The sequence below is a fragment of the Hylobates moloch genome, unplaced genomic scaffold (genome assembly GCF_009828535.3).
Source record: "Hylobates moloch isolate HMO894 unplaced genomic scaffold, HMol_V3 SCAFFOLD_14, whole genome shotgun sequence".
NCBI classification, from domain to species: domain Eukaryota; kingdom Metazoa; phylum Chordata; class Mammalia; order Primates; family Hylobatidae; genus Hylobates; species Hylobates moloch.
Window position 1 is genome coordinate 73308221 of NW_026652289.1, and position 22701 is coordinate 73330921.

A 22701-nucleotide genomic window follows, 5' to 3' on the forward strand; every position below is an offset into this window, starting at 1 on the left:
AAGGACACTGCTCACAGGGCTGCCAAGTAGAGCATGAGCTGAATTCTGCACAACTCAGGGGGCACTATTTGCATGCGTAAGGCATGAACTGTACCCATGAGAGTGATGTCACCTGCTAATTCTGCCTGCCCAGCTGCCCCTGCCTGGGAGAGAGGGAAGGAGAGGAAGAGGGAGCATTTTCCCCTCTTAGGAGCCTTCCAGGGCATCACCACCTCGCCTGCCCCAAACCCCCATCTGAGAAAGAACCACATTCCAGCACAGCACAGATAAAGAGACAGTTTTATGGATAACAGTATGGGACAGACTGGGAAGGTTGCCAGGGCCCGTAGTGATGAGCTTCCCAGGAATAGACCAACACACAGGCAGGAGTGGCCCAGACAGACAAGTAGATAGACAGACAGAGGGACAAGGAAACAACCAAGTGGGTAAGAGGCCCAGGCCAGGCTCAGCAGCTGTGTCCAGGCATCAGCTCCAGCTCTGCTCTGGGGAACTGGTGGAGGAGAAGGGCTGGCCGGGGCCTCAGTCCTTACAGGGCTCCTTCTCCTCATGCCCTACTATCCCTCATCCAGCCTGCTGGGATCCTTGGCAGGTGGAATTCCCAGGGCTATGGATGGCTGGGCTGCGGAAGCAGAGGATGGAGGCTCTTGGAGACTCCCTGGGGAGGTGGAGGCCTGGGTGGTGTGGGGTTAGCAGCAGCACTGGGGGGAATCTGATCAAGTTCCAGGATGGGGCCACTGCTCAGCAGGGCCCCCGTGTCCAGGGCAGGCCCTCCGCCTGCCCACCACACCAACATGGTGCAATAAATAAAGTTTCAAGTAGTAAGTCAGTGTCAAGCAGGAGAGCTGAAGGCTGGCAGACAGGCAGGGGCTGAGAAAGAGAAGCCTCCAGCCACCCACCATGTCTGCTCAGTGGGCTCAAGCAGTCGCAAGTCTGTCTTGTGCACTGGAGTGGGTGTCTGGCACTGATGTCCACATGAGCACTCCCTGCAGGGGCTCAGCCCCTCACACCAGCGCCAGAGCCTGCTCGGTGGGGCAGAAGCAGGGCAACATGGTGCCCACAGCGTCCACGATGGCCGCCAGGTGCTCGTCCTGCGCCTGAGGCCCACAGAGCTGCATGAAGTCTGCCAGACGCAGCAAGTATTCAAGGTTGTGGCCAGAGAAGCCCCGGCAGGCCAGGATCTGCGTGGCAATGGCCTCTTCAGGTGCAGGGCCCAGGTAACCAGGGTTCTGTGGGGTGGCCACATAGGCCAATGCCTTCAGTGGTTGGTCAGGAGCATCTTGGGGATAGAAGGTGACCTCCTTGGTATCGTAGCCTCCAAGCACTGCCTCTCGCACATTCAGGTACTTCAGGGCCTCACTTACCTGCTCCCCTTGCACTTGGTATGCCACGCCCCAAGTGCAGCCCTGGGAAGAAATAGGGACACCCGGGGTCAGTCATGACAGCTCCTTGCTGCTCCCTCTCCTATCCTAATATGCCACCCCCACCCAGGACTGTGCTCTATTAAGGGAGGCTGTGGTCGGCTGATGAGCCACCTGGTGGCAGTACCTCAAGCCCTTGTTCTCTCTTTGTTAACAACAGTTGAAAGGCCAGGTGTGGTGGCTCAACACTTTGGGAGGCCAAGGCAGGTGGATCACTTCAGGTCAGGTGTTTGAGACCAGCCTGGCCAACAAGGTGAAACCCTGCCTCTACTAAAAATACAAAAATTAGCCAGGCATGGTGGCATATGCCTGTAATCCCAGCTACTCGGGAGGGTGAGGCAGTAGAATCGTTTGAACCCAGGAGGTGGAGGTTGCAGTGACTTTAGCCTGGGTGACAAGGGCAAGACTCCTTCTTAAAAAAAAAAAAAAAAAAAAAAAAAGAATAGTTGAGGCCAGGTGCAGTAGCTCACGCCTGTAATCCTAGCACTTTGGGAGGCTGAGGGCGGGCAGATCACTTGAGGTCAGGAGTTCCAGAACAGCCTGGCCAATATGGTGAAACTCTGTCTCTACTAAAAATACAAAAATTACACTTTGGGAGGCCGAGGCGGGCGGATCACGAGGTCAGGAGATCGAGACCACGGTGAAACCCCGTCTCTACTAAAAATACAAAAAATTAGCCAGGCGTGGTGGCGGGCGCCTGTAGTCCCAGCTACTTGGAGAGGCTGAGGCAGGAGAATGGCGGAACCCAGGAGGCGGAGCTTGCAGTGAGCCGAGATCGCGCCACTGCACTCCAGCCTGGGTGACAGAGCGAGACTCCGTCTCAAAAAATAAAAAAAAATAAAATAATTTAAAAAAAAACACAAAAATTAGCTGAGTGTGGTGGCGCATGCTTGTAATCCCAGCTACTCGGGAGGCTGAGGTGGGAGAATCGCTTGAACCTGGAAGGCAGAGGTTGCAGTGAGCCAAGATTGCATCACTGCACTCCAGCCTGGGCAACAGAGCGAGACTCTGTCTCAAAAACAAACAAACAAAACAAAACAAAACAAAGCAACAACGACAAAACAGTTGAAAAAGTGGTCTAGTACCAGGGAGAACAGGATTCCTCCCCAAAGTGTGGTCCAGGATGTGGTGGCATCACCTGTAAGCTTGTTAGGAATGCTGTGTCTCAGGACCCACTGTCATGCTACTGAACTAAGATCTGCATTTTAACAAGATCCTCATGTGATTTGGTGAGAAGCACTGAGCTAGAACACGTTTCTACTCTGCCAGAGAAGCATCAGACAGAGCTAGCCTGCAGCCAAGAGCCTATGAGCTCTATCTGCCGGTCCCCCTTCACACTGGGCCAGGGTCCCCTTCCTGATTCAGGCACTTACCTCATGATCTTCAAGGAGCGTCACCACACGGCCAGGCTAGGGAGAGAAGAAAGATTTTGAAATAGACAAGTTAGAAATCAGCTCTGCCATCAGCAAGGAAACCTTTATCAATCCCGCTGACCCGGGCCTCCAAGTGCCCCGCTCTGCATGCTGAGTCCTATTCATGCAGGGGAAGGTGGGGGAGCGATGCACAGATGTAGGAGAAACATCCAGAAACACTGACAGATGTCAGTGGTCCCAGCTGGTGATCAACCCAGGGATCCACAGGTTCACAGACTCCAGCCATCACAGTGATGCACTGGGCACATACATTTAAATATGCCACAAACCCCAGACACAGGTTTACACATTTCTTTCTATTGGCCCAGAGAGCCCCTGACATTCCAGGGCACTGGCGCCCAGTATCCCGCCCCCAACCCCCTCTCTCCCCTGGGCACGGTTGGATGCTCACCATCTTGTCGCTGCCCCGATGGAAGGTATCTCCCTGCCAGAAACGGCGGCTGTAGCCGCGCACGAAGCCCACACGGCTGTCGCTGTAGGCGAAGTCGGGCCTCCACACCAGGGAGCCGTACCCGAAAATCCACAGTGCTTGAGGGTCGCCGTCGTTTCGGGGGAACTGAGCGGACGGCGTAGGGGACTGCGAGGCGGGCGGGGTGTTCGGGGCTGCAGACTCCTGCTTCATGGTGCCGGGCACAGGGATAGGCCCAGGCGGCCTCCGGGGCTGGTCTCCGGCGTGGGCACGGAAGGACCGACGGACGCACACACCTGACCTGGCACCGCTCGGTCGCTCCAGCTGAGCGCCCCCCGTGGAGGCGCCCTTTAAACCCTCTTGCCGGGAGACCACGCCCACCGCGGCCGGCTGCCGCGGTGATTGGGGTGGGGCAAATCCCCTTTTGGCCAATCAACTTCGGATTCTGCTTCTCACTTAACCGCGCCCCGGGCCCAGCGCGCCCGCTGATTGGTTCAGCTCCACCTCTGTGGCAAACCTGGCAGGAGTGATGCAACGGCAGGGGAGGTTTCTCCAGCGCCGGCATGCAGCAAGGGCGCCTCGGATTGCGTCAGGCGGCGGGCAGGGGGCACCCGCCGGGCACAGGGCGGGCACCAGGCGTCTCCCCAGCCGCCCCCTCATGGCCTGGACCCCTTGGAGGTACGGCGAGCGAGTCCCAGGCGGTGTCTGCCCAGCCTTGCCGCTCGTGCACCTGGCCGAGTCCCTGCCAGCCTAGGCGGCACAGACTCAGTCCCAAGTCGAGTCCAGGGCACGTCCAGAAGGAGCGCTCTGGGTGTCGTAAACTTCCGTCTCTGGGGCCCCTCCTGAGATCATGCACTGCGGGAAAGCTGTCGGAGGCGCCGTCCGCATTCCGCTCAAGTGCCTCACGCCGTTGGCCAGTGTGAGCAACTGGAGAAACTGGGCCATGGGGGCTGCAGGGGGATCTGCAGAGACTGCGGGGCTGAGTTAGGTAGGCCAGGCGCCCGGAGCTTGCAGGCCTCACATGAGGGCTACGCCCCGGACCAGGTGTGGGACCCCTCGAGCCCAGGTAGGCTCGGGGAAGAGCCTGTTAGAGCGCTTGGACCGACCGGCAGTCACTTTGGAGGTGGTGGCTGCACCTGCGGAGAAAGGCTATAAAGATGCAAAACCCAGGCTCGTCTTGCCCCCAAGGCGATGGGTTTAGTTCTTCCTGGACGTAAGATTTTGCAGCAATGATTAATCCATAGGCACAAGGTTCCTGGAGCAGCGGGCAAGGAGGGCCCAGTGAGGCCCCCACGAGACCATGGCCAGCTAACTGGTCTCCCTCGGCTTCTGGCCTCCCAGCTGAGTCCACAGGCCGCCTGGGGTTGACCCCCTACGCAACAAGTGACTGCCCTCAGGGGATGTCGCTGACTGTAAAAGGGAAACAGAGGCAGCTGAAGGCCTTCTCTCCAAACTGGCCAGGAGATGGCTGGCAGGGGAAATGTGCAACATGGCTTCTCATTCGATTCTAATTAAATATTTAAAGTAAACGTGATCTGCACACTTCACATATTCATTCCGAACGTGTCGCAGATATAAGTGGGAAAGTTGCACAACAGTGTGTATAGTGCAAAGCTATTTCTTTAAAAATAAAAAGTATTCGTGTAAGAAATAATCTGGAAGAATATACCTAAACGGTTAGCAGAAGCTGGCACCAGAGGAGGACTTTCAGTATCAAACTTAAACAATAGTGAAAAAGTCTGGATTTTTACAAGGAGCATGAATTCCTTTTCCAATCAGGAAAAAAAAAAAAAATACTGGCAAATGGTCCTTTCTGGTTATTCCTTTCTTTTTCGCTTTCTCTCCATTTCCCACATTCACTCTCCCTCTTCTCTTCTATCCTGTCCCCTTTAGTTCATGTGAGCACCTCCTTTGCTCGTAGCTTCTTAGAAGAATGTCCTGTTCTCCGCTCACCAGCTGTGGGTTGTAGTCCGGGAAGTGGGAAACTGGTATCCACACATTGCTGAAGTATCTGAATTGGCACAAACAACCCTTTGAGAAAGCAGCTTGGTGATACAAATCAAGAATCATAAAATATCCCTGCCCTTTGACCCAATACTCCTTCAGGAAATTATTAAAAATACGAGAAAAGCCATATGCCTGAAGATTTTCAATGCATTGTTACTTTTTTTTTTTTTTTTGAGGCGGAGTCTCTCTCTGTTGCCCAGGCTGGAGTGCAGTGGTACAATCTCGACTCACTGCAACCTCCGCCTCCCAGGTTCAAGCGATTCTCCGGCCTCAGCCTCCCAAGTAGCTGAGACTACAGGCACCTGCCACCACGCCCGGATAATTTTTGTATTTTTAGTAGACACGGGGTTTCGCCATATTGGCCAGGCTGATCTCAAACTCCTGACTTGGTGATCCACCCACCTCAGCCTCCCAAAGTGCTGAGATTACAGGCGTGAGCCACCACGCCCGACCATTACATATTATGGCAAAAACAAAAGAAGAAAAACTACTTAAATATCCAAAATTAGCTAAATGTTTAAGGAAATTATGTCAATTTACCATTCACATGATGGAAAAATGCACACACACACACACAAACACAAAGAAAACAATCTAAATACCCAGCAATAGATAATTAGTTAACATAAATATATAGTTCATTAAATTTGTGCAGACATTAGAAACAATTACGTCTGTTGGGCCGGGTGCAGTGGCTCACGCCTGTAATCTTAGCACTATGGGAGGCCAAGGTGGGCAGACTGCCTGAGCTCAGGAGTTCGAGACCAGCCCGGGCAACATGGTGAAACCCCGTCCCTACTAAAAATACAAAAAAAATTAGCCGGGCATGGTGGCGGGTGCCTGAAATCCCAGTTACTCGGGATGCTGAGGCAGATGAATTGCTTCAACCCAGGAGGCAGAGGTTGCAGTGAGCCAAGATCGCACCACTGCAGTCCAGCCTGGGCAACAGAGCAAGACTTTGTCTCGGGAAACAAACAAACAAAACAAACAAACAAAAGTAGTAAAAATGTGTATGATTGCATATTAAGGCAAAAATGCAAAATATAAATTTTCACATGTACTATGATTAAAACTTAAAAACAGTAACAATAAAGATAGGGAGGCAGCAAATACTAGTGTGTTGGGATTGTGAGCAATTCTTTCCTCTATTTTCCAAGTTTTATGATAAGTAATTTTTAAATAATAATAAGTTAATTTTTGCTGGGCGTGGTGGTTCACACCTGTAATCTCAGCACTTTGGGAGGCCAAGCAGGAGGATCACTTGAGCTCAGGAGTTTGAGACCAGCCTGGGAAACATAATGAAACCTCATCTCTACAAAAAAATTTTTAAAAATTAGCCGGGCTTAGCAACATGCACCTGTAGTCCCAGCTACTCAGGAGACTGAGGCAGGAGGGTTGCTTGAGCCCAGGAGGTCGAGGCTGCAGTGAGCCATGATTGTGCCACTGCTCTCTAACCTGGGCAACAGAGCAAGATCCTCTCTAAAAAAAAGTTACTTTTAAAGAGTCATTGGTGGTTTTCTGGTGGGAGAGGGATGGATAGCATACCTGAAACATTTAGGGAACACTTTCATGATGCCCGTTCTCAGACCTCCTCCCACCCTGACCGAAGTCCCAGTGTTTCATAACTCTTTTGGCAATGTCCTCAATAACCTGATCTTGCTCCTGGCAGAGTCAGACACTCCCTCCTCTATGCTCCCACAACACTTGACGCCACTGCAGTTTACTTATCTGTCCCTTCCAACTCGTGCTTACAACAGAAACGCTCATTTATTACGTGCATACCATGTGCCAGGCAATTTGCTAAATGCCTTTACATCATCCATTCTAATTACACATTTCTTCACTACTTTGTGAGGCAAGTATCATTTCACAGATGAGCACGCAGGAAGGCTAGGTAAATCCTGTTGGTGAAGTAGCAGAAAGTAGTGGAGCCTGGGTCTGAAGGAGCTGGGCCAGCTCCAGAGCCTCCTTGCTGGGAATCATTTGCGTCCTGCCTCTCACTCACCTGAGCGCTTCCCCAGAGCGTGGTTCATCGTTGAAGGCCCGAAAGAACCAACACAAGCCAGGTATGTGGAAGATCCTCCACAAATATAGGTAGAATAAGTGAGGCTGTTGCTTGGAAAAGGCCAGGGCTATATCCCGTGTCCCGCATAACACAAGTTCAACCTCGACCCTCAAAATAGGAATCTCCACAGAAGCTGACCCAGGGAATCTGCAACGCCTTCCTGGGAACACGTCTTGCCTGTTCCCATTCCTTGCTTATTCTTGCCAGCATCTGTCCCTTTTCCTCCCAGCAGGACACTCCCAGGCAGCAAACCACTCACTTAGCTGGTTCCTCTCTGTAACTTCAACTGCAAACCCTTCCTGTCTTTCCTTCTAACGCCCTGCAGGAGGGGGCCGCCAATGTCATGCCCACAGAGGTGCCAGTTCGTGGGAGGCGATGGGCCCAGGCATCACCTCCACCTTGCAGAATCGCACATGATGTACACTTGGTGGTTTCCTTTTTTAGATCTTTCCCAAATTAACGTTTCCTTATTGTTCCCCTCCGGGTGGCTACCTCTCATCTCCTGAGGGTCTGTTCCTTCTCTCTTCTCTTACCAGGGTTTGGCATCACCTCCTGGTCAGCATGTTTATCTGAAACAGGGGAAGGCTGTTTTAGGAGCTAGGGAATGATGCTAATTCATACGCTAAAGGATGACGTTGCCTTATAAAGCTGCTGATTTCTGAAGGATGAAAAACCTTCCCAGAGGCCTAAGTGCACCGTGTGCCGGAGCTTGTGGCATCAATGGGCCTGCTGTGTCCAAAGAAAGAGGCTGAGGCGGCCGAGCTCCAGCCTGAAGCACCTGGGCACCCAGACAACAAAGAGGTCGGCTTCCTTTGTCCGGACTGTGAGCAAGAGGAAGCTGCAGCCCACGAGGGCCACCCACAGCCTGACACCTTCAGCAGTAAACAAGATAAAATAACTTCTTCAAGATAAGCCTGAGCATTAGGTGTAAGAGTTGGTGTCTGAACCAGGGCCTGTAATGACCTTTCTTATAGTCTAGAATAAACGAAGACAAAGGAGATTTCAATGAAGAAGTTATTCAAGATGGAGTCAGAGTGTTCATCGAAAAGAAAGCACAACTAACACTTTTAGGAACAGAAATAGACCATGCTGAAGACAAATTATCCAGTGAGTTTGTGTTCAATAACCCAAACATCAAAGGAACGTGTGGCCGTGGAGAAAGCTTTACTATTTGACACCTCAGGATGCCTCTGACCATAAGCTCTGGGAAAGCTCCTGGAAGCCCTGGGGCTCACAAATAAATCATATGATTGTTACATGCTTAATGTGTGCCTGCCTTGTGAGAAAAAGATAAGTGATGAATTTTGGAAATGTGTTAGATTCCAGAAGAAATGATATTTGTAGTCTCTGTAAGGGACAGAAAATGAGAAGCCATCACTCTCTTTGGACCATTTAACTCTCTTGCATCCTTTGTTTTAGAACCAGTTTCATTAAAGTTGTCTTCCTGGGCCCCTGTTTCTCCATGTCCTGAGCGGTGTGCACTCATTGGGTCTCTGTTGGATGGCCTGAACATGCATCTCCCTCGGCATTTCTCCCAACCAGATGGGGGACTCCTACAATTCAGGGACAGGACGTCCTGACTGCTGGTAGTAACATGGTGGTGCGTTGTTTTTCCACCCAAACTTAACATAGCCTGTTTACGTTTTTATCAAAACTTTCTTTTTGTTGTTGTTTTTTCTTTTTTATCAAAAATTTCATTGTCAGATGCCTTACTGCGTACCCCTTAATAGTACCGGGCAAAGATTTCCTTGAACTATAGTACAGAATAGTTCTGAATGATGGTGTGAAAAGGTGAGAAAGACTTCATCCATCTGTTTTTTAATCCATTTCTTTTGCCACCCTATATGTCTGCTCAAAGATGGGATCTCAAGCTGACTTTTAGTTGAGGGGTCTCTTAAAAGCCATCTAGCCCACCTCTCTCAATTCTGTACACAAGGAAGCAAAACCCCAGGGAAGCCAAAGGGCTCCTGTCCGCCCCCACTCCACAGGCTCAGGGAGAGCAGGGACTCTACCCCCACCTCCCCTTCCTTGTAGATGACACCTGTGCTCTGCCCTCCAAAGCAATCAGTGAAGGCAAATGGTCTGGCTTGTCTGGTCAACATTTTGATATAATTTCTTTATAATTTTATGGAGATCAGCTGGGAACGGTGGCTCACGCCTGTCATCCCAGCACTCTGGGTGGATCACTTGAAGCCAGGAGTTTGAGACCAACCTGGCCAACATGGTGAAACCCTGTCTCTACTAAAAAATACAAAAAACAAAAATTAGCCAGGCATGGTGGCAGAGGTTGCAATGAGCTGAGATCACTCTACTATACTCCAGCCTGGGCAACAGAGTGAGACTCCATCTCAAAATAAATAAATAAATAATATATACATATACGTGTGTATATCTATATACACACACACACATATACATGTGTATATATACACATATAAATAAAATTTTATGGAGATCATATATTTTTATTTTATTTTGAATAGGAAAAATATTTTAAAACCCTTTTATGTGAGTTACTTTCTTGTTTCTTTAACCTTTGAAACAATGGTTTGTAGCAGAGAAGACATTGTAGCAACCTAGAATTATGCTTTTGGAATGTGGTCCTAACTGTGAAAGAGAACATGGGGGATCTTTTCTTAAAACCCTACTATGCATACACTTTCTGCATGCTTTTTTTGAAAGCTGGTTCTCATGGATTCAAGTAGCTGAGTTCCATTATTTTTGTTTTACCTATTAAAGTAGCTGGCACAAAAATGCACTGAAACCGTCGGGTATGGTGGCTCACACCTGTCATCTCAGCACTTTGGGAGGCGAAGGCAGGCAGATCACCTGAGGTCAGGAGTTCGAGACCAGCCTGGCCAAGATGTTGAAATCCCATCACTACTAAAAACACAAAAATTAGCTGGGCCTGGATGCACATGCCTGTAGTCCCAGCTAGCTACTCAGGAGGCTGAGGCAGGAGAATCACTTGAACCTGGGAGGCGGAGGTTGCAGTGAGCCAAGATCATGCCATTGCACTCCAGCCTGGGTGACAGAGCGAGACTCAATCTCAAAAAAAAAAAAAAAAAACCAGAGAAAAAAAAATGCACCAAAACCTAAAGCAGCAGTTTTATGTAAACGTTCATGAGTTTGCATCATTAATATAATTGTTGAGCCACTTATAATTTGCGCAAAACTGTATGTACGTAGAGATTCAGTCGTCAATTTAAAAAATGTGGTCTCTCTGTGATCATAAAAAAAAAGAAGAAGAAAAGAAAAGCCTTCCCAGACGTTGCCTCTAAGTTCAGCTTGCTCAGATTTGAGCTCGGCTCCACCATGTGCCAGCTGAGTGACCCTAGGCATGGATGGTGTCTTTAGTTCTTGGTTTTCTCAACTGTAAAGAGGGAATAAGTAATAGCATTGACCTTGCAGGGTCTGAAAAGGATTGAAAGAAATAATACCGTAGGCAGTGCCTGTCACATAGGAACACTCAAAAAATGTTGACTTCTTTACTTCAGACAATTTCACTTTCCGTTTCATCCAGGGCAGAGCCATAAGTGAACCTCTCATTCTGAAATAGCTCAGAAGAACAAAGTGGGTCAGGAGGGAGTGATCTAGGTAAGCATTTTAGGATCAGTAGAGGAAATCTCCAGCTATCTCACTCTCCATCCTCGCCATGCAATTCACAGATTGTTCTGGCAAGTAGGGTGCCAAAGAAATGTGGGGTGTTTTGAGACAGGGTCTTGCTGTGTCATCCAGGCAAGTGAAGTGTCTCAATCTCGGCTCACTGCAGCCTCGACCTCCTGGGCTCAAGTGATTCTCCCATCTCAGCCTCCTGAGTAGCTGGGACTACAGGCACGTGCCACTATCCAGCTAATTTTTATTGTTGTTGTTGTTAGAGACTGGGTTTTGTCATGTTTCCCAGGCTGGTCTCAAACTCCTGAGCTCAAGCGATCTGTCCACCTTGGCCTCCCAAAGCGATGGGATTACAGGTGTGAGCCACTGCACCCGGCTGTGTTTTTTTGTTTGTTTGACCCAGGGTCTCACTCTGTCCCCCACGCAGGAGTGTAGTGGCACGATCATGGCTTACTGCAGCCTTGACCTCCTGGGTTGAAGCGACCCTCCCACTTCAGCCTCCCAAGTGGCTGAGACTTGCAGGTATGCACCACTATGCCCAGCTAATTGTTTTTGTTTGTTTTTGAGACAGGATCTAGCTCTGTCACCCAGGCTGGAGTGCAATGGCACAATCTCAGCTCACTGCAGCCTCCGCCTGCCAGGCTCAAGCAATCCTCTCACCTCAGCCTACCGATTAGCTGGGACTACAGGTGCATCCCACAACACCCGGCTAATTGTTTTGTATTTTTGTAGAGACGGGGTCTCCCCATGTTGCCCAGGCTGGTCTTGAACTCCTGGGCTCAAGCGATCCACCTGCCTTGGCCTCCCAAAGTGCTGGGATTATAGGTGTGGGCCATCGTGCCCAGCCAAGGCATGTTTCTAAAAGACAGAATGGGTAATGGTCTTACCCAAGCACACTATTAGCAGAACAAACATCCTATTGACAGAACAAACAGTTGCTCGAGCCAAGAGAGATCTTCTGTGTATGCATGGGGTGAAGGTGCTAAAATAAATAAATTAGTAAATAATCCACCATCTACGAGGAACCATACCTCCCACGGACCTCTGAGAGGTAAGTGTGTCTGCAGGTCTTCAGGTCTTGTGCAAAGAGGACCTAGGTCCCACCGACATTCTGGCCAAAGGAGGGGCAGATGGAGTAGTGGATCCCTGCATACAGTCCACCTCAGAAGAGGGAGAGACAGTCCCAGGCAGCTGTTCTGCAGGGCGTACCAGCCAAACCCAGGGCCAAGGGGGGAAGGCTGCTTGGCACTTGGTCCATGAAAGCAGGGACTGTAAAGATTCACTCATATCCTAGCAAAAGGGTGCCTGGGATGGCGGAAAAACCTGGCTTCCTGCCCATTTTCTAGCCTCCAAGGAGGTGGAGAGGTCCAGCTGACCAGGCACCTCTGGGGTGGCCAGTGTTCCAGTTATCCAGAGCTCAGTCCTCATCTACCTGGAAGGAAAGAAGCTGGGGTTCCAACAGAGGACTGGTGGTGGTGCTCCCAATTCCAAGGAGAGAGAAAAGTACAATTTGTGGGGACGGGAAGCAACCCATTGCAGGGCTGAGGAGAAGCTGTAGTGGGGAGCATTTCATTGGGGTGACAGGGCTGTAAAGAGAGGAGATCCACAGGGTTGGGGTGAGCCTGAGATCTCATGGAAATGCTGTGGTGTGGTGGGACCTGGCTCTAGAAGAGAAGCCTCAGAAAACCAGCATTGTGGAGAAGTCAGGGTGCTCACAAGGGGCCTGGGTGGTGCTGTAGATTCCGCAGCCCACAGGCAGCCAAGGCTGTGAAGCCCTTTCAATGAATGAGAGCAGCTGGGATCCCTTCTTCCCCAGGGCCCACTGGTAATAGAATGGAGAATGTCCAGGGCCTTTCAGATCTCTTCCACCAGAGAGACAGAAAAGGAAGCGCTGAGGAAGGGAGTTGCTGGTAGGGGAATGAAACTGAACAGACTGGGCTTAGTACCATGAGCCTTGCCCCAACACCTGCCACTGTGGGAAAAGGACAGCAATCCTTCAACAAGTCAAATGGCCAGTGTCGGTGTGCAAAACCCCAAGCCTCACCAGGAGGAGGGGTCACTAGAGACAGACAGGCTAGCCATGCCTGGCAGGGCTGTGGCTCTGCCCTGCAGGGGGTGTGCCATGACACAGGGCGCTTCTGGGCCAGAGCCGACCTGTTGCTAAATCCGGATTCCTGTGATGCTGGTTACCATCATGAGGGTCTGGCTGTAGACTCACTTGGCTTCTTGGGCCGTGTCCTGGTGTCAGAGAAACTTTGGGGATGAAGAAAATAAGCTGAGCCCACTCTTGACCAGAGTGTTAAGGGGTACCATGCCCCAGAGGCCAGGGAAAGGTGGCAAAAAGTCACTTGTGGCAGATCTCCAAAGGGAAGGTGAGTCTTAAGGACTTGGGGGTCCTGCTGCCCCTTCCCACAGCAAGGGCCTCCCTTCTACCCCTGCCTATATCAGAGGAGGTTGACCTAGATTAGTGATGCTCCTGGAAGGCAGGAGCATGTGGAAGTGATGGTGACGGAAACCTGTGATCTCAGCTGCCTTGCTTGGTCCTAGGGCTACTGCTGGTGTCACAGTAGGTAGACAGGCATGAGCAGCACAGGAGAGGGCCCTCGACCCCCACCAGGAATCTCAGGCAACCATCAGGTGATGGTCAGTTGGTTGTTACCCTGTCCCTCTAAAATAACAATTGTTGCAGCCCGCACCAGGGAAAGGCAGTCTCTGAATAGAGAGGAATACAGGAAACTGATCAGCAGCTTCCCGATAAGATCTCAGGAGGTGCGCAAGTGGGCTCAAGCGAGTACACTAGGAGGCAAAATGGCGGAGCTCAACTGGTATCTGACCTTCCTCTAGCAATGCTCGAGTAGTGAGGGAAAAATGCCTCAGGTGAGCATGTGCACAACTCCAGTAAGCACACTGCACACGCGACCCCTCCCAAGAGTTGGCAGGCCTCAGGCATGCGGACCGCCCATCCTCAGGGAAGAAGCAGGGAGAAGGGATGCAAGGCTCCGGAAGCACGCCAACATAGAAAACCCCAAGTCAGAGGTCAAACGCGCCCTTGAATCTCTCAAGTCGCCCACTTGACCTTCTTCCAAGTGTACTTTACTTCCTTTTGTTTCTGCTCTAATACTTTGTAATAAACTTTCACTCCTGCTCTAAAACTTGCCTCAGTCTCTCCTTCTGCCTTATGCCCCTTGGTGGAATTCTTTCTTCTGAGGAGGCAAGAACCGAGGTTGCTGCAGACCCCCACGGACTGGCCGCTGCTAACACTGGGACTATCCTAATAGACCCCAACCTCCCTAGGTCCCACCCCGCTGATGTGGGCAGGGGCAGTGGGAGCTCCAGAAAGTGGCTCACTTAGAGATGCGTGAGGAGGATTAACCCACCAGCAGAGGTTACAACACTGCTCACAAACGCTTCCATACATCCTCATTTCAACCCCCCTAGCAATGCCTAACAGGCATTACCCGCAGAGAGGTTAAGGATAAGCAGCTAGATAGTTAGCGGCCCTGGGCAGACAGCAAGTCCTGCCTCCAATGCTAATCAGTGTTGAAGGAATGAAGTAGGTGGACTTTGTCCTAGAGCACCCGGCAATGAGGGGTGGCGCTGGAAGGGAGCTCCAGCCCCATAACTCAGACCGGTGTCCGGCCCTGCTCGAAGCCATTCCCTTCCCTTGAGGATGTCTCTGGACCAGGATGGCCGGAGGCCTGTTGGGTGGCGAGGGGGACTGGCTGCTGCGACGGCGGGGGCAGGGGAAAGGGCCTGTTCCCCTGGACACTGTGAGGATATCTGGGGGAAAGCCCCGCACTGGGTTCTCCCCAGTTTGCCCGTTCGGCTTAGGGGCTCGGAGCCCGGAGGGAGCTCGGGCGTCTGGCCGCCCCCTGCCGCCTTCGTCCCATCGGCCCGGGACGGAGAAGGGCGGCCCCAGAGAGCCTCCCGGGGTCGACGGCCCCTCCCGCGCGCAGCCCCGACGGCCGCGCAGCGCCTCTAGTGCCGGGCGGCGGGGCCCGCGCAGTCCAGCCCGCCAGCCCGCCCGCGGCTCCGCTTCCCGCGGCCGCGGCCCGGGCGAGATTGGGGAAGCAGGAGGCGGAGCCGAGCGGGCGGGGGAACCTCCGAGAAGCTCGCGGCCTTCGGCGGCTTCCCGGCCCGGGAAGTGAGCCGGGTCGGCTGCCGCAAACAGGAAGTCGGGCTGTAACAAAGAGAGCGGGGGGCGGGGAGCCGCGGGAGCTGCGGGGCACGGCGGCGGCAGGTGGAGGGCTGACCCGGGCGGGCAGGCGCACCTGCCCCCTCCGCCGCCGCGCAGGGCTCGGGGCGCCCTGGGCGCGAGGGAGGGCGCAGCCGCCCAGGGGAGGCCGCTGGGACCTCGCAGGCGCATCCCCACCCGAGGAAGGGACAGTCACAGTTCCCCCAGTGAATCACTTCCACCCCCTTCCCGGAATGCAGCAGACCACGTGGGGCGGAGGGCTGGGGCCGCTGATCCTGTGGATCCAGGGGGAGAGGCTGGGAGACCTGCGGCGAGGGGACCTGCGGAGAGCTCTGTGGGTCCCAGTCAAGAGATGGAGCATCCACACCACCTTGATTTAGTCTGGCGGCCTTTTCTAGCCTGGGATGGGAGAGGTGGGAAGCACTGTCCTTTTTTCCCTACCTCCTGACCAGGCTGACCCTGGCCGTGAGGCAGGAGAGGGAACCCTGGCTGAGCAAGCAGAATAAAGTCATTTCTCCTTCTGCCCAACCCCTCCCTGACTCTACCAGCCGAGGGGCCCTGGAAAAGCAGCTGTCCTCAGGTCACCGTGGGGTCAAATTGTGGGGTCAAATGGATTCTCCAGGCAGGGCACTGGCTCCAGGCTGTTAAGGAACTACTAAACTCTGAATTCCCTGGTGAAATACCCATGCAAATTAAAGGTGGGCATTTGCTAACCTGTGGAAGACACCTCACAGTGAGTCCAGAACCATTATCTGGCCTCCTTTCTGCCAAGCCTAGGAGATCTCCTGTACCCCAGGACACTCAAGTGATCAGCAAGGTCTTGGGTGCCTTACCTATCAGAAGGGGATGGACTCTCAGGAAATCCTGGGGAGAAGGGGCTTCCTCCCCTGTGGCCTGTTTACACCCCAAGTGCCTGCCCAGCTTCTGGCATGTTGTTAAAGCTGGAGCCTGGCATGAGCTGCAGGTCGGAGCTGCCCAGACCAAGTTCCCCACGGGTCCCCACTTTCCCCAGAAAGCCAGCTTTTTTGGTGGGCTCTCCAGCTCCCTATCTAGCCCATCAGAGCAGCTGTGAGCTTTGCCAGCCAACTCCTCTCCGGGGCTCTTCTCTGTGAGTCTGGCAGCCTGTGCAGCCCGTCACAGCCTGGTGTTGTGGACGTGCAGGCCTGCGGGTGTCCTACCTGTCCCCCACATGGGAGCCTCGTCATCTTGCCTTCGTGTCCCAGCCCAGTTCCCCCCTCCCGTACCCCCCTAGGGCCTGGGAGCTGCTTTCCTGTTTCATTTTGGGCAGGAAGAGTGAGGTCGTGTTGTTCTTCCCCCTGCTGCCGGCTCAGGCTGTGGGAACGGTTCCCTGAATGCTTTCCTGTTTGATACCCTGTGTGTACAGTGAAGGGAACAGGGAGCGATGAGTGAGGCGTGGAGCGTGTGTGTGCCCCCGTGTCTCTGGCATAAGCACCCAGGTCTGGGGTGGGCATGGTGTGTCTGTGTCAAGGAGAGAGGAAAAAAGGGAGGGTAAGTAGCACTCCAAACCCTTGCACTCCATTAGGAGCAGGGCATCTGGTGGGTCTATTTTGCTTTACTGTGGACAGGCTGAGAGCTAGGAGCATCTGCTCAGCTTTTTGTCAGTGGCTCATTTTTTCATAATTTGCTCTCCAAGGAGCATATTTTCGGCTATAGAGAGGGCTGTGGCACCCTAGGGACTATCCTGTGCCTTAGAGGAAGCTAGGCATGAAACTCCTAGTGAGACTGGAAACCCCCTCATTAGTGCCTCAGCAAGAGAAACCTGGACTCAAGGAAGGCTACCTCCTCCTCCCCTTTCTCCCTGCCTTTGCAGTCTTCGATAAATTCCAGCAGCCATGGGCAGATAAGGTGCTCAGACTCTCAGCGCTCTTGTCTGCTACAAAGAGGAAAAACAAGGCAAACCTCCCTCCTGCCCTGTCTCCTGACCTGTACCCTGCTGGGGCTAAGAAAAGAGCCAGGCACCTTGCAACAGCAGGAGGAAGGACCCAGATGTCACCAGGGTGCAGAGGCCCCATCCCATCCACCGACAAGAGAATGCTTTTTTTTTTTTTTTTTTTTGAGTTGGAGTCTCGCTCTGTCGCCCAGGCTGGAGTGCAGTGGCTCGATCTTGGCTCACTGCAAGCTCCGCCTCCTGGGTTCATGCCATTCTCCTGCCTCAGCCTCCCGAGTAGCTGGGACTACAGGCACCCACCACCACGCCAGGCTAATTTTTTTGTATTTTTAGTAGAGACGGGGTTTCACCCTGTTAGCCAGGAATGGTCTCGATGTCTTGACCTCGTGATCTGCCCGCCTCGGCCTCCCAAAGTGCTGGGATTACAGGCGTGAGCCACCGCGCCCAGCCAAGAGAATCCTTTTGAATATGAGAAAAACAGGCAGAACTAGGGAGCCCCGTAAGCTTTTTCAGGCTTTAAGAGAGGAAGGAAGAAGTGATTCAGGTCAGGAGGAACATGCCCCAGGAATGGTGAGGGCATAAAGAGGGAAGGGGGCGCTGTACCACCTCAAAGTCAGCAGGCAAGGAAGGCTGGCTGAGGCTGGGGACTAGATGGGTGAGGCTCGGCTCCTCAAGGAATGGAAGAAGACAAGGGCCTGGGGTATGACATGCCAAGTCCAAATGTCTGCACAGGTCCCAGGGGTTCCGGCGGGGCACATGGCAGCAGTAGAAGAAGGGAGTTTAGAATTTTTTGGGTGAGAGGGCAGGGGTGCCATCACAAAGACAGGACCCAATAAGTAATAAACTCCTGTACACATCTGTTTCATATTATAAATACACATTATATACAAAATAATGTTATAAAATGTAGAAAGGTCAGTGCTTCTGATTCTTAAATTATTGAAATACTAGACTCCAAAATAAACTACAAAAAAAAAAAAAAAAAAAACAAAATAAAAACTCATATTATTGATTTCTGAAGACCAGCTTTGAAGGTGGTCTGGGGCAGTAGTGGACCACAGCCCAGGCTCGAGGTCGTGGAGATGGGCTTGAGGGAGGAAAGGGCCCAGGCGGCCGCAGCACCTGATTTCCCCCTCAGTGGAATTTCCAACATACTGCCCTGAGTGCCCCAGTTAGGCCTGGCACCCTTGGCTGGTGGGAGGGGCAGGCCCTCTGCCTGTCTGCTTATAGGAGCCCAGGGCCAGAGGGTGGTGGAAGCCGGGTAGACGGACATTCTTGCCCAACGGGCTTAGACCAGAGAGCCAGGCCTGCATACGGTAGTGGGAGGCATGGGGCAGAAAGCACTCCCCTCCCTCAAGCACTCACCTCACCTCCAGGGCAAACCCCGCCAAGAGACGAACCCAGTGGTTTTCCAGCCCACAGGAGGCCCTGCCCTCACTGGCCCCCTCTCTCCTTTCTGATTTGGGCTCAACTGTCGCCATGGAGCCTGGGCCAAAGGCACTTTTGGAAACACGGATGCCAGTGGAGGTCACAGCAGCTCCAGGCCCCATGGGGCTACTGCCACTGTCTCTGGAAAACAGGCCGGAGCCCCGGAAGGAGCCCCCTGAAGGCCACTGCTGGCAGGGCAGTTCCCAGTGGCATCTCTCTTCTCTTCTGTTCCCCTGGCTGGTGCAGCTGCCAATCTGATGCCAGACAGACACCCAAAGGTGTGGAAGGGTATTGCATCTCTTGGCAAGTTCACAGTCTGTCCGGTTCCTGCCATTCCCTCCTCCTCCTGAGAGCAGCACGTTGCATATGAAAAACGTCCCATCCAGGATGCAATGTAAACAAAGCAGAAGGAAGGTCCAGCCACGGGGCTGAGCAGGGATGTCCAGGTAGGCTCCTGCCTTATACCTGGGAGCAAGCGGAAGGCAGGGAAACAGGTTACCCTGGGCACGCGCACTCCCTCCAGGCCCTCCCTGGGCCTCCCTGGGAGAAGGCGATGGGGCAGGCAGAGGCTAAGGGCAGGTAGGGCAGTCCTCCCCAGGCTTCGGCCCAACACACACAGGGGCCTGGGAGCTTGTGCTCATGAGGTCAACGGAGGAAGCCAGTGGGAAGGGGCAGGAAGGGCACAAGGGGTGAGGGGTCCCCTCACCCATCAGAGGCTGGCAAGCAGTGCCGTGGCTGCCCATACAGCAGGAAAGGACCAGACCAGGCTTGCCGCCATGGTTCCTGTTTCACACCCTTAGTGGCAGTGAGGCCAGCGGGGACCCAAGAGTCCACTGAACTTGGCCTGCCAAGGCAGGGTTCCGATCTACCCTTCAGGAATGGCCCATGGGTCAAGAGTGACCAGGCCACTTTCCCACCCACAAAAGGCAGAAGGGAAGGCGAGCCCAGCACTCACCTCCGTGGCAATGACACATTCGTTCCTCTCCTCTGATATCAAACACACAGATTGGTACATGGAGTCCCTGGGGGAGCATATCGCTGATATCCGACACTCTGGCTTTTCACTGAGGGAACACAAGACAGGCGTGTAAGGGAGGGACGGGGAGAGGCTCAGGGGGAGGGAGGACCCTGGAGAGCCAAAGGGCACCTGCAGGGTGGTTCTTGGGGAAGACACAGGAGCTGGACGTGCCCAATGCTGGGCTGCTATGGGGGGGCACTTAGGAAAAGGTCCGTAAGAGAGCCACAGGCCTCCCAACCTCACCAGAAGGGTCTGAGCCCTGCAAAAAGCCAGTGCTGCCACTAGAGGCAAGCCACACTGTGGAAAGACGGAAGTCACAAGAGACACCCTAGGGACACTTGACATGTGTGAATGAACAAATGAATGAATGGGAGGGAAGGACAAAGGACCCCTGACAGAAATCCTACTGCAGGATCTTCCTGTCAGTAACAATCTCTCAGCTGCTTAGCTGCTTCCCACCTGGTCTAGGAGGAGCCCAGGCAGAACCAGGTCGGGGCCAGTGGCCAGGCCCTGGGCTTCTGGGTGCCACTCACCTGTGTAACCGCAGTGGCGCCTTCTCCCCTAAGCTCTTGTCACTGTGGGGAAACTTTCCTGTCATGGTCCCCCGCCCCAGGGGCCCTGGGGCCAGATTATAGTCCAATGTGTGGTTTTGCTGTTTGCCACAGTTGGACTTGTCCAGGCCACAGTCCACTTCCAGCTCCTTCTTCTGGTTTGTGTTTTTAAGCTGGGCGGCAGGAATCAGGTTGTCCTTCTGGAAGTCCGACAAGTTGTTCATGGCCTCCCTGCTGCCGTCGTCTGGCCGTCGAAGCCGTAGCTGCCGCACAGCCACTGCCACCATGCCCAGCAGTACCAGCAGCACTGCCAGCCCCACGCCCAGCGAGACGGCCACCCAGGGGAAGCTGGGCGGCAAGCCCACGGGGAACTCGCAGCGGCTGCCCACAAAGCCATAAGGGCAGTTGCACACGAAGGTGTCTGTGGAGAGGTCAGTGTAGCAGGTGGCCCTGTTGAAGCAGGGACTCGAGGCACAGGCATCGATGGATGTCCGCACCTCACAGCGCCGGCCAGAGAAGCCGGCAGGGCAGGTGCACATGAGCCCATTCTCCAGGTCATGGCAAGTGCCACCGTGGGCGCAAGGGTTACGGGCACAGTCGCTGACGTGGCGTTCACAGTAGGTGCCCGTGAATCCAGGACGGCAGCGGCACATGCGGCTTGGACCTCGGTTCAGGCACTGTCCCCCTGTGAGGACGCACGAGACACAAGTCAGTGATGGCCTGGGAGCCCCCTGGGGCAGGGTGTGGGAGCCCCATTCCAGCAACATGCTTGGGCCCTTCTACCTCCACGTGCAGAGCCCATTACAAAGAGAACTGCACAGTCAGGAGACCTGGAGTTTAGCATCACCCTGATTCTCTCGGCCTCAGTGGGCTCATGTATAAAAATGACTAAAAAAAATCTTCCGGAACTTTAACGTAGAATCAGACTGATAGGCTTGAGTTTGGACCTCAGCTGTCACTCTCTGTCCTGAGATCTGGCACTTGCTGCTTAACCGTGTCTCTAAGCCTCAGTTTCCCCATTTGTTAGACTGGAGTAGAATGCTAGCCCCTTCATGGGATAGCTAGGAAGGTACATGAAGGCAAGAGCCCATGTTTGGTATATCGTTAATGCTCGGATAAGTACAATCATGATTGTTTTACTTCATCTTCACAACCACATGAAGGACAGAGGACAGGTATTATAGTTTCCCATTCAGTGATGAAGAAACGGCAGTGCCAGAGTCCTCAGTGAGAGAGCAGACTCCCTCTCAGCCCTTCCCACCCCTCTCCAGCTCCTGAGCGCTGCCTGCCTGCCTGCGTCACAGAGGGTCACCTGGGAGCCAGGTAGACAAGGATTACCAACAGGCTTTGTGCCTCAAAAGGTGCGAACATTCAAGACGCTTCATGCTACCTCATGCTCTACCTGGGCACAGGGCAAGATGAGGCCTCCAGGAGCAGGGCTCTGACTGAATCACTGCCTCCTCTGAGGAGAAACACGAGGCCTCCAACATCCCTCTCTCCAGCTTAGGACTTCCTGGGGAGGGTCAGAGGCCACCCCAGCCAGGACAGGGTTCTGACATGGGAATAGGAATGGAAGCTATGCAGGGTGCACACCACCCTTGCTCCTAAGGCCTGCGTGCTACTAACCAGCTCCGCTTCCACAGCCCCCCAGCTGATCAAGCAAGCTCTTCGCCCTCCAGAGCAGATGGGGGGCCACAGTGGCAGACAATGCCTCGCTCCTCTCCTGACCCTCCCTCACCAGAAGTCTCTCTCAGCCCCAGGGCCAGTCCACCAGGTTAGCAGGGCAGCAGGACGCACCGTTGGCACACGGGTTGCTGGTGCACCTGTCCACTTTCTTCTCGCAGTTGGAGCCGGTGAAGTTGGGGGGACATTCACAAGCATAGCTGGCCCCCTGGTTGCGCTCCCGGCAGGAGCCCCCATTGAAGCAGGGGGAGTCTGCGCAGCTCAAGGTGCTGTGTTCACAATGCAGGCCATAGTATCCCGGAGGACACAGGCAGTGGTAGCCATCCTCCTGGTCCTGGAGAGAGACAATAAAAGGGCCAAAGTCAGACCCTGGGGGGCAGGGATGCGTGACTGAAGGCTGGGCTCCACCTGCCCACAATGCCTGTCCATGGCTGTACATCCACTAGCTGCCTAGGCTAGGGATGCCCAGACACCACCTGATACCTCTGTCTTCCTACGCTGGTCTGGGCCTCACCTTACAGCTGCCTCCATTGCGACAGGGGTTGCTGTCACACTTGCTGAGCTCCAGCTCACAGTCCACACCAGTGTAACCTGGGCGACAGGTGCAGGTGTAGCTTCGCTGCCCACTGTTGGAGCACGTTGCCCCATTCTTGCATGGGGAGTGGTGGGTGCAGTAGTTGAGATCTGCAGAAACAGGAACCAAGCAGCTGAGCAGGGCCAGGGAATGCATTCACCTCCAGGCTCCTTGCAGTCCATGTTTGCCCTCATGTTTGGCTCAAAGACACCTCAACTCAAAGTCTCCCAGGCCCAAACATCCTTCCTCCCCCACCAATAAAATCTATCTTTCTTTCTTTCTTCTTTTTTTTTTTTTTTTTTTTTTTTGAGACGGAGTTTTTTGCTCTGTCGCCCAGGCTGGAGTGCAGTGGCGCAGTCTCGGCTCACTGCAAGCCCCGCCTCCCGGGTTCACGCC

The 22701-nt window shown here is 53.5% G+C and overlaps 2 protein-coding genes across 2 annotated transcripts in view; both read right to left on the reverse strand.

Annotated features, from left to right (window-relative positions):
- Positions 1 to 271: 271 nt before the first annotated feature.
- Positions 272 to 3675, reverse strand: CHAC1 (ChaC glutathione specific gamma-glutamylcyclotransferase 1). The gene is made up of 3 exons (XM_032175345.2): positions 3243 to 3675; positions 2792 to 2827; positions 272 to 1403 (listed from the first exon to the last, which is right to left on the reverse strand). The coding sequence occupies exons 1-3, from the start codon at positions 3471 to 3473 to the stop codon at positions 1002 to 1004; spliced, it is 669 nt and encodes a 222-aa protein (XP_032031236.1). The 5' UTR covers positions 3474 to 3675; the 3' UTR covers positions 272 to 1001.
- Positions 3676 to 17883: 14208 nt separating this feature from the next.
- DLL4 (delta like canonical Notch ligand 4) overlaps positions 17884 to 22701 on the reverse strand; it is a 9985-nt gene continuing 5167 nt past the window's right edge. The window contains exons 7-11 of the mRNA XM_032175309.2: positions 22246 to 22415; positions 21846 to 22065; positions 20031 to 20733; positions 19435 to 19543; positions 17884 to 18944 (exon numbers count right to left, since the gene is read on the reverse strand). Coding sequence (XP_032031200.1) covers positions 18939 to 18944; positions 19435 to 19543; positions 20031 to 20733; positions 21846 to 22065; positions 22246 to 22415 — 1208 coding nt within the window. The 3' untranslated portion in view covers positions 17884 to 18938. The remainder of the gene's footprint in view (positions 18945 to 19434; positions 19544 to 20030; positions 20734 to 21845; positions 22066 to 22245; positions 22416 to 22701) is intronic.